Raw genomic sequence first — 11,711 nt, forward strand, 5'->3', positions numbered from 1 at the left:
TTGTCCTTTTTTTTTTTTAGATGGAGTTTCGCTCTTGTTGCCCAGGCTGGAGTGCAATGGTGCAATCTTGGCTCACCACAATCTCCACCTCCTGGCTTCAAGCAATTCTCCTGTCTCAGCCTCCCAAGTAGCCGCAATTACAGACTCCCAAGTAGCCGCTGCCACCACGCCTGGCTAATTTTGTGTTTTTAGTAGAGATGGGGTTTCTCCATGTTGGTCAGGCTGGTCTCAAACCCCAACTTCAAGTGATCCACCCACCTCAGCCTCCCAAAGTGCTGGGATTATAGGCGTGAGCGACTGTGGCTGGCTAAGTTACTGTCTTTGAGCCTGAGTTTTTCTAAATGTAAAATGGAAATGATGACTAACTACAGATTTTTTTAGGAATTGATGAAAAAAGGTATGTAGAAGAGCTTAACACAAAGGTATTCAAGGTTACTTGAATCCAACGAAAAGGCAGCCACTATTTTTGCCTGCTTAAATCATCTCTGTTTCTTCTGAAACACTGAAAAAAATAAGCAGCTAGAATTCAAACCCACTGTTAATTTTGAGCTATATATTAGGTTATGATCTTGTTTATTTAAAATAGTCACTTGGTTGCATGCTTTTCTTTAAAAAGGAAGTTACTTGGATTTTCAGTTGGACTCAATTGGAATTTTTTGAGGTGTAGACATTTCAGAGTCTAATGAGAAACTAGATTCTAGGGAAAAGACTAGACTTAGTCAAAGTAGGGGATGGATGGGATCTCATCTTATTCTTTGAATCATTCCAGCTGAGCTAAGTAGTTTTTTTCAGTTCTAAGCCTAGCCCTGGAATGCCTCTTTATTTCAAAGTGAAACATTTCAAATGGTCCAGTGAGTAGTATAAAGATGTTAATTTGAACTTTTAGTATTTTATTCCTTTATTGAAAGTATCTGACATAGACTTTACAATGAATGTAAAATAGGTGATATTCTTTAAACACACCAAAAAACAATGTTCAAAGCCATTTTCAGGCCACCTGTAATTTGATAGGGATGAGTAACAATTTGTGCCAGTTGAAAAAACTGAGGGCTAAGATTTATCAGTTTATCTTCACTATTTAGTTTGCTTCTTTATTGTTTGTTTACTTATTAATTTTTTGATACAGGGTCTCACTCTGTCACCCACGCTTGGGTGCAGTGGCATGATCATGGCTCACTGCAACCTCAACCTCTTGGGCTCAAGTGATGCTCCCACTTCAAACTCTCAAGTAGCTGGGACTATAGGCATGTACCACCATGCCTAGCTAATTTTTGTATTTTTTGTAGAAGCAGAGATTTCACCATGTTGCGCAGGTTGATTTTAAACTCCTAGGTTCAAGTGATCTACCAGGCTTGGCCTTCCAAAGTTTTGGGATTACAGGTGTGAGCCACTGTGCCTGGCCAGCTTCTTTTATTTTATAAACATTATCTCAGCCCTTCTTATCCAACTTTGAAGAGATGACATCAGACTTTAAAATTAAGTTGGTCAAATGTTACATTAGTATGTATACATTCAGGTTTTTTTTTTTTTTTTTTTTTTTTTTTTTCAGGAATAGAAGGGTGGCAAGGATTTAAAAAAAGATTAACTAACTTGCATCTTTCTTTCTTAACAGGAGCATTGTAAACCAAGGAGGCAGGACTTTTCATTTTTTCATCTGTCTCACTGTATATGGATGCCTGATTTTCTTCCTTAAACCCCTTGGTTTCTTAGACCTACTACTGTGTTCTTCTAAAGCTTTGATGTCATCAAATAGTTGGGCGGCTAATACATGGTCTTCATAGTCATGTGGCCCTAGGATCTAACATAACTTCTGCCAATAATTAGTGATGTGACCTAACCTTGAGACGTTTTCATAACCTGCTTAAATTTCTGGAAATAATGCCCACCTTGCAGGGAAGTTGTAAGAATTAAATAATGTGTAAAAAGCTTAATGCCTGACATGTAGTACTTCTAATAATAATAGCTCATGATAGCTAACAGTAATATAGTACTTCCTATCTGCCAGGCAGAATATTAAACACTTTACATTTTTTTTTTTTTGAGACAGAGCCTTGCTCTGTTGCCCAGGCTGGAGTACTGTGGCATGAGCTAGCCTCCCAGGTAGCTGGGATTACAGGCATGCACAACTATGCCCAGCTAATTCTGATATTTTTAGTAGAGATGGGGTTTCATCATGTTGTCCAGGTTGGTCTTGAACTCCTGGCCTCAGGTGATGCGTCTGCCTCAGCCTCCTAAAGTGATGGAATTACAGGCGTGAGCCACTGTGCCTGGCCTGAAGTATGTCTTTTAATGCTCTCAAGAACCCTATGAAGTATGTGCTATTATTTTTCTGTTTTTACAAATGAGGAAACAGGCTCTGGAGCTGAGCTTTTAGCCATTTTGCTGTATTGTCTCTCCATACATAGGGTATTTATGGAATACAGTGGATAACAGTGATATATCCCACTTTCAGAGGTGTTAGAATGTTGAAAATGTGTTTTTTAGAAATGATGAATTGACACTTCTTATACTAGAACGTGTTTGGTGTTGGTTGTCTTACACACCATACTCAACATCAGAAGGATGGTATTTTTTAGATTGGTGACATTAGACAGGATGTTTTGGATTGACAAAGGGATCAGCTAGAAGACTTATAGTAATGCACAGACATGAAATAATGTCTGAAATAGTGGTGATAGTGAGACAGGTAAATAACTAAAGACTTCACTGGGTTTTATTGTTTGTTTTTGTTTTCAGATAGGGTCTCTGTCACCCAGACTGGAGTGCAGTGGCACCATCTCAGCTCACTGCAACCTTCACCAGACAGGTTCAGGCGATTCTCTCACCTCAGCCTCCTGAGTAGCTGGGACAGGTGTGCGCCACTACACTCGGCTAATTTTTGTATTTTTTGGTAGAGATGCAGTTTCACCATGTTGGCCAGGCTGGTCTTGAACTCCTGACCTCAAGTGATACACTTGCCTTGGCCTCCCAAAGTGCTGAGATTAAAGGCATGAGCCACTGCACCTGGCCCTTCTTTTGTTTTTAAAAGTTTAAATGTATTACATACAATGGCAAAAAATTCAAACAGGAAGCAAGACTATATTTTATAGTAAATATACATTAACAGTACAGAGTAGGGACACAAGGATATGTATTATGGTAAAAAATAAATGTTGCATATATCATATATTATATGTTAACCCATGATACATCCCACGTTCTAATTTTCCACATTCTAACACCTCTGAAAGGGGGATGTATCATTGTTATCTAATATTCCATAAATACTCTATGTATGGAGAGACAATATAATAAGACAGTTAAAAGCTCAGCTTCAGAGCCTGTTTTCCTCATTTGTAAACACAGAATAATAACACCATGTACTTCATAGGGTTCTTGGTTCCAGATCCTTGGTTCCTCTCCTTAGAGACAGCAGCTGTTACTGGTTTCTTTTATGATGTCTCTGTTGAGATATTTTGATAGAAAAAGCAGTAAAACATGGAAACTGGCACATTTCTATATTGTATAGGCTTTCTTGTTAAGAACTCTGACAGGTCTGAAATATTACCCAGTTTGTAAGCTAACAAGTTAACCTGCTTCAGTTTCATGGATGCTGGCAGGAGGCAGCATCCTGGGTCAGTAGGTAGCATCCTGGGTCAGTAGGCAGCATGAACTTCAGGTTAGTTGCCTTTGACATTCATATCTCATGGTAGTGACATGGAACAGCCCAGGTGAATCCTGTGCATCACAGCTAAGGGACCTTGAGCTTGGGAAACCCTGTCTGCAAGAAAACTCACTCGACTTTTGTCCCTGGAGAAGATACTCTCTACAAAAATTATTGAAAAGGTGGTCTGAAACAAAAGCTGGTCGGTGCCTCTGCTCTCAAAATGTGCACAAACCTAAGTCCCTGGAACTCTTTCTATCCCGCTATTTCTTCCTCCTTCCCCACTTTCTTTAACTAAAATAGAAATTTGTAAGTTAATTTCAGTGGAGAAGTAAATGGTTTTTTTTTTTTTTTTGAGATGGAGTTTCGCTTTTGTTACCCAGGCTGGAGTGCAATGGCGCGATCTCGGCTCACCGCAAGCTCTGCCTCCTGGGTTCAGGCAGTTCTCCTGCCTCAGCCTCCTGAGTAGCTGGGATTACAGGCACGCGCCACTATGCCCAGCTAATTTTTTGTATTTTTAGTAGAGACGGGGTTTCACCACGTTGACCAGGATGGTCTCGATCTCTTGACCTCGTGATCCACCCACCTCGGCCTCCCAAAGTGCTGGGATTACAGAATGGTTTTTTTTTAACCATCAAATACATTATAATTTCACCAGAAAAATTATAAGCCAAATATATGTGGATATAAATAAAAAATAAATATGTGCAAATGCAAGAATATTGGCAGTATGTTGTGTTTGATAGTAACTCTTAGATAAAGTCAACTGACAGCACAATTTTAAAAAATAGATGTAGTTTTTAAAGTACAGTTGTTTGGATCTTTTTTTAGTTATTAAATGTTTTATCCTTGTGTCAGTTAAGCAAGTAATAATGCTTTACAGGTTATATAGTACTTTCAGAGGAACTTTACTTAAATATCAAAATAATCCAATAAGAAGATATCCGTGTTTTATAGATAAAGAAATTGAGGCTTAAAAAAATTGAGTTGGGCAAGGTCAGACGTTATTAAGATTAGTATGTGGCAGAGTGGTAATCTAAACCTAAGTCTTCAATAACAACTACAAAAAATCTGAATGTCTTTTTTTCCTAGAATTTAGCTGCTTTATCTGACCCTTTTCAATCAGTAGTCTGTCTGCAATGATTTGGACTTTAAAACTTTTTAGAAATATGTCTGTAAACTCATGTGCATATCCAGAGTTTACAGATCAGCAAGAGAATGCCACAGAACAGATTTTCTAATATGTCGCAACATAGGCCTAAAGAATAATTTTCAAGATTATTTCTACATTTTTATTTTAAATAAAAGTACATGACACATCCTGGATTAATGAGAACAGGATCAAATATTAATCCAAAATGGAAGCTATTTTAATTTAGAGATTTGGTGGTATTTAATTTAATATACAAGGAGGTTTGAAGGAGAAATAGGTTTTATAATAGAGACGACAAGTTTTCCTTACACCTGATGAATGTTATAAGTAGGATTTTTTTTTTTTTTTTTTTTTTTTTTTTGCCAATTAATCCATGCTAATAGGAAATCTGGAAAATAGAGAAAAATATAAGATAATATAAAATAAGAATCCCTTATTTCATTAACATCATAGTAAGAGATAAGCACTTTTAATCACTTATGGCCTTCTATTCTTTTAATCAGTATGTATATTTAATAATTGGGATAGTAATTTATGCATTTTCGCTTTTTTGTTTAATGCTGATAGATTCCAGTTGTGATTGTGACACAAATGCTTTTTTCTATGTGATTATTTTTCTGAAAAACTTTTGTTAGCTATGTAATATTTTAGTGTTAGAATTACCAGTATTAAAACCTGCTCAGATTGGGCTTTTAGGTTGTTTGTGTTTTTGCTGCAATAAACATGATAGGAACAACATGTTTTCATGTAGAGCTTTATCCTCATTTTGGACTCTAGGAAAAATATCTAGGTTAGAATTACTAAGTTAAAAAATGGACACTTATTTATGCTCTCCATATATCATGGTAATTTGCCTTCTAAAAGGCTATATGAATTTTTATATGTGCTTGTTTCTCTCTCTGCTCAACAGAATGGAATGTTACCTTAAAAGAAAAAAGATATTTGGTAGTTTGATAGCTAGTAATGTTATTTTAAATTGCATGTTTTTAGTTACTAGTAAGCAGTTTGAATTCTGTGAAATTTTTATTCGTGATCTTTATTCTTTTTTTCATTTTTAAAAATGCTTTTATGATCTCTTCAGGCTATTAGCCTTTTGTCACCAAATGTGTATAAGATTGAAGATTCATCAGCGTAGAGTTAATGGATGAGTTCTCAGAGGCAAAGGCTTTATAGAGAAAAGAAGATAGGAGTGTGAACTGAGCCCTGAGGGCAACCTGCAAAGAATGGATAAAAAGCCAACAAACAGAAAATGTTAGTGTTCAGAAGTTAAGAAAAGAGAAGATTGAATACTTCCCCTACTCTTAAAATTAATCCTTCTTTATTATAAATATACAATCTTTTTTGTCAGGATTTAGTTAAGTAACTCACTGATGTTACTCAACAATTATTTGATTTAAAAAAATCTGAGCTGACAGTGACTGTCTTCTGAATTTTAGTTTTAGTTAATTTTTCAAAACAAAACCAGTACAATTGAGGCCCCCTTGTGTACCTCTGACTGCTTCCCTCCCTCCCAATTATCCTGAAATTGATATTTATCACTCCTATCTTTTGTACTTGTGTGTGTCTCACATCCTGTATCTTGGTCTTTTCTTGTTAATTAAAGCAGTTGTTCCATGTTAACTTACTTATCAGTATATCTTCAGCTGAAATATTTGGACCTAGAGAAAAGTTAAATATACCGTTGTGTTATATTACTCTGTTTACTTTCTTCTCTTAAATTTGCCTTTGAATTGTTCAACTCTTTGCCAATCCCATGCTTGGTTTAAGCCAGTGTTCTGTCATTTGCAGTTAGCAGAACTCAGATATTGGAGGAATCCAGAACAGTAGTTGAAATACTTGGGGGTGGGGGACAGGGTAGGAGTGGAGGGTAGGAGCAAGAGGGCAAAGAAAAATTAAATGCAGCTGAGAGAATAACATTCCTTCCAAAGCAACTGAACATTGTCAGTCATCATAAATAGCTTTCTGAAACTACTTTTTATGGCTGGAGTTTCAGAATTAAGTTAGTAAAGGATTGAAAAGGAGGATACTGTTGACTCATTTGTACAGTGTATATGACTTATTTGTATAGAATGAAAACATGTTTATGAAGGTTCACACTAAGTGAAAGCTGGCATCCAACTTGATTCAGACAAAAGTGAAAGTAAGTTAATAGTATATTAATTCTCCAAATGCACTCTAGCAGAGCGTGGCAGGAAGGTATATAACTCAGCAGATCTGGTTGTGGTCCTGGTTCTCCTGTTGACTTGTGTGTGATGTTAGGCAGGTGAATCTTGCCTTTTATCTCCATTTGTAAAATACCTCTTCTGAAACAGAGATGTGTAGGGTAGTATACCATAACTCTTAAGATCTTTTATAAGTTGATTCCATTGTTTTAAATTATGAATCCTAAAGTATTTCTTCATGAAAAATTTCTTAAGGCTGTGATTTACTAAACTTTCTTAAAATTTTAAATTTTAGGGAAGACATGTAAGGAACTTGCATAAAACAGCTATGCAGAATGGAGCTGGAGGAGCTTTATTTGTGGTAAGCAGTTACTTAGATTTCTTTGGAAAAAGACTTGAAAGTTTGGGTAAATCCATTGTAGAAATCCAAAATATCTTAAATACCATTGTCTTTGGTATGTGATAGTCATTGTAGAAATTTAATTGAATTTACTACATTTCAAAAGGTGTGGTTCCAGTTGAACCTCTTGAGTTTAAATTAGTACCAGGAAAACTCTGGGAATAAGAATTTATTCCCAGTGAAATTACTGTGTGAGCCCTAACCTGATTATCATCACACTTTGGGTTCTCAGTCATGTTGGCTCACCGAGGGTTGGGAGGTTGTAACTTGGGGAATCCCAAAATGACAATAGTTTGAAACTCCTGGATTTTAGTACTGTAGTAACTAGATTAGCAGCTGGTTTTTATATTTTTAGTTTCCAGAGTTTATAGATTGAAGTCTATGAACTCCCCAGATCAGTTACACAATTTGAAAAGGATAAGATATTATATCTCCCTTTTCTGACAAGGTGCAGTTTTCAGGGATTAATCTAGTGTAAAGGCAATGGACTTGTATGACGATTTAGAGTTGGTGGTGTAAGAAGTAGCTTCCTGCTACATATCAAGCATCAAATTGGCCACATATTTGACATTATTGTCCAGAGTTTTTGTTTTCTCTCTTTTGGTTTATGTCCTTAAAAAGCAGAACTCTTGAGAGTTAACATATCAAGAGCTTCATTTCTGTGTTCACCACACATACATAACATTAATTGATCGTGTTAATCTCAGTGTGACTCATTTGATTTCCTGTTGACGTGCTATTTCTTGTCAGTTTTTGAAGAGGGCCTGCTTCTGCTCTTTTAAGAAGAAATAAAGCTTCTTGCTGTGGCTACTATGGAAAATGTGGGAAAGAGATAGTGCTTTTTTTTCTCTCTTGTTTTTTGAGAGGGTCCTTTTGTACCCTCCCTAAAGTAATGGGTCTTAACCTTTTTGGATCCCAGTTCCCTTTGATGATATGATACCCTCTCTTTTGGGAAAATATACATATGTTCACATTTAAAATTTTGTGTCTTAATTTGATAAAGGCTTCCAATAACTGATAATGTTTTGGTAATTCTATCAGAAGATCTTATTCTCTAATGAAGCTGGATAACACCTTTTGTTGTTGTTTGGGGTGTTTTTTGGTGCTAAAGATACTTCTCTTACTCTTTAAATGGGCCTTTGTAAAATTTTAAATTCTGCTAACTTTGGTAATCATGCTCATCAAATGTGTTTAGTTGTTCTTTTTGATGGAAGAATAGAGAGGTATATATCATGTTGGAATTAAAGTGGTATATATCATATTGAGATTAAACAATAAATAATAGTTTAGTAATGTACAGTGTTATTCACACTTGAGAGAATTTGGATAATTCTGAAAAACTTTTTTTGTTGTATAGCACAGAGATACTCCAGAGAATAACCCTGATACTCCATTTGATTTCACAACAGAAAACTATAAGGTATAGCTAAATTAACATTATAATTGTTTACAAAATATGTAGTATTTTGTGATGTATAAAATGGTGTTTTTTCTTTTATATAGAGGATAGAGGCAATTGTAAAAAACTATCCAGAAGGCCATAAAGCAGCAGCTGTTCTTCCAGTCCTGGATTTAGCCCAAAGGCAGAATGGGTGGTTGCCCATCTCTGCTATGAACAAGGTACTGGATTCATTTTTGCCGTAGTTACAAAAGATAACAGATTGTGTATAATAATTTCCTTTTATCGAAATTACTCTGATTATCTCGTGTCAGAATCTAGGATTTTGGAGCCCTTTAGCTATTTGTATGTTTCTTTGAATTGTCTTTGTGTTTTTGTTGGTTACCTTAATGCACAGAGGTGAAGTAGAGATTTCTGTCCTTACAGGAAATAAGGAAGGCATTATGGTGAAAGAGGGTGTGTGTGGGTATTTTTTTTTTCCCTATTGAAGGAATGGTCATAGGGAAGATAAAAAATTCCAAATATGGATAACTTAGTGTCAAGATATTCTGAAAATTAATGTAATATTTAAACACTAGAATTACAGAAAAAAAATCTGCTCACTACTAGTATTAATCTTTTTAATATTTTACAATTTTGGCTATAGGCTGTAACAAAAATCTGTATAATATGTGATATTTATACAATTTGATTACGCTACTTTGGAATCAACCTTTAGATGCTATGGATGACCCATTTTATATGAAGTTTCTCTATTCATATGTATATTGATTTATTTTTTCTAATAGTTTTCAGCAGTAATCCAAATTTCAAGTTTATTCGTACCCCATTAATATAACTACATTTGTGTGATGATGTATTATAGCATATAATTTATAAAGTGCTGTACAAAAACCATGTACTATTTGATTCTGATGAGAATCATATAACTATTAAGCCATGTTATATAATGGAAAGTATTTTTGACTTAGAACTAAGATATCTGATTTTTCTCTGAACTTCCTCATTGGGGATGAAGGTTTTGAACTACATAGGTCTCTTCCAGTTATTACGTTATAATTTCTAAGCGATGGTGCTAGGACCGAATTCATTTCTAAATCAGTGCATTTTCTACCTGACCGACTAATAGAGATTTTGTTTTACCTCATTCATGCTACTTTCTAAATTTTATTTGGTTTTAACTGTCAGGCTAGACTATCATCTTTCTTGGAGACTAGGAATATTCTCAATTTATCTAATAGAATCCTAAATACAAATTTTAGTTTATTGATATCTTATTTGCTTTATATAGTACTCTGTGTGGATCCTTGGTATTTTTTTTACTATGAAAAATATTTTAAAGCAAGTTTAGTGAGTTACTATCCTGAGTAAACATAGTTGGTTATGTTTTCAATAAATTATATATTTCTTTGGAAGTTACTTAACATTGTTTTTTAAATTAAAATAGCCAACTTTATAATGATTTAGGTATATATTTCTAATTATAATTTTATTATTGTGCAAAAATCATGTTTTTAATAATGGTAAGCCTGTTGGAAATCTTGCTGAGTGGCACATTAGCAGAGCAAAATAAAAATAAATAAGAAACTGAATGTAAAAAGATTTAAAAAATAAGACAGGCGGCCGGGCGCGGTGGCTCAAGCCTGTAATCCCAGCACTTTGGGAGGCCGAGGCGGGTGGATCACGAGGTCAAGAGATCGAGACCATCCTGGTCGACATGGTGAAACCCCGTCTCTACTAATACAAAAAATTAGCTGGGCACGGTGGCGCGTGCCTGTAATCCCAGCTACTCAGGAGGCTGAGGCAGGAGAATTGCCTGAACCCAGGAGGCGGAGGTTGCGGTGAGCCGAGATCGCGCCATTGCACTCCAGCCTGGGTATCAAGAGCGAAACTCCGTCTCAAAAAAAAAAAAAAAAAAAAAAAAATAAGACAGGCATGGTGGTGCATGCCTGTAGTCCTAGGTACCTGAGAAGCTGATGTGGGAGGATTGCCTGAACTCGGGATTAAGACCAGCCTGGTCAAGATGGTGAGATCCTGTCTCAAAGATATGTATTTATATATTGTCCTATTATATTTAGGGTTGGATTTGTGTGGGATTTATATATTATCCTATTATATTTAGGATTGGATTTGTGTAGAGTATAGGAAATAGACTCAAATTCTTTGCACTTCACAATTGGTATTTTTATTTTAATGTTACTGCCCCTCTCCCAACCCATGAAACACCTAGCCTTACAACAGAAAATATCCAGAAGCTTAATAATTATTTCTTCAACCATCACTAAGGTGTAGGGAGATGTGCAGCAGAATTCTAGGGAGGAGCCTTTTCAAATTAGACAGGGCCTCATTCCAGATTTATTAAATTATTCCTTTGGTAGGGTTTCAGCATGGGTATTTTGATAGAGAGCTCCCCAGATTCAGGGATATATCCTTGATTTGGAACTGCTGAATGAAATAGCACAGTTACTTTATCTGTCACAAGTGAGCCATGATTAGATGTCTTTTGAGAATACATTTCCTTTAGAATTCCTGATATGAAAAAGTTCAACATACTTGTCATCTGAAATGCCAGCTCTTCTTTTGTATCAGCACATGGATATATGTATAATTTTTAAGAATGCCAGATAGTAAGTCTTAATGATAACTTTTTAGGTCACCTAGAAAGTTGTAGCCAGAATTATAAGTCACGATAGACAAGGACCAGCCCTGGCAAACAGCTAGAAAGCCTTGTTTTCCCTAACAGACTTGTCCTAAGAAAGGCATGCTGAGTTAGTGATCCCCTTAGTCCTGAACACCAGAATGCCAAAACAATTATTTTCTATTAATGTCTTGATGTGAAGGCTTAGGAAGTGCTAGACTATGTGATCCAACTTTCAAAAGAGTATTGTGATATGAAATAGAAGTAGTGTGTTGGATTATTCTGGGAGAGGAGTGTGTGATTGTGTGAGTATGCA

The 11,711-nt window shown here is 35.7% G+C and overlaps 1 protein-coding gene across 1 annotated transcript in view; it reads left to right on the forward strand.

The window, feature by feature from the left end:
* The window catches only part of NDUFV2 (NADH:ubiquinone oxidoreductase core subunit V2), a 32,258-nt gene that overhangs the window by 7,188 nt on the left and 13,359 nt on the right, over nt 1–11,711 (forward strand). Inside the window, exons 2-4 of the mRNA XM_012446795.2 lie at nt 7,254–7,319; nt 8,716–8,778; nt 8,862–8,978. Of these exons, the coding sequence (XP_012302218.1) occupies nt 7,254–7,319; nt 8,716–8,778; nt 8,862–8,978 (246 nt within the window). The remainder of the gene's footprint in view (nt 1–7,253; nt 7,320–8,715; nt 8,779–8,861; nt 8,979–11,711) is intronic.

This window comes from Aotus nancymaae, unplaced genomic scaffold (assembly GCF_030222135.1).
Source record: "Aotus nancymaae isolate 86718 unplaced genomic scaffold, 86718_ANA_hifiasm-v0.15.2.pri h1tg000020l, whole genome shotgun sequence".
Lineage (NCBI taxonomy): Eukaryota > Metazoa > Chordata > Mammalia > Primates > Aotidae > Aotus > Aotus nancymaae.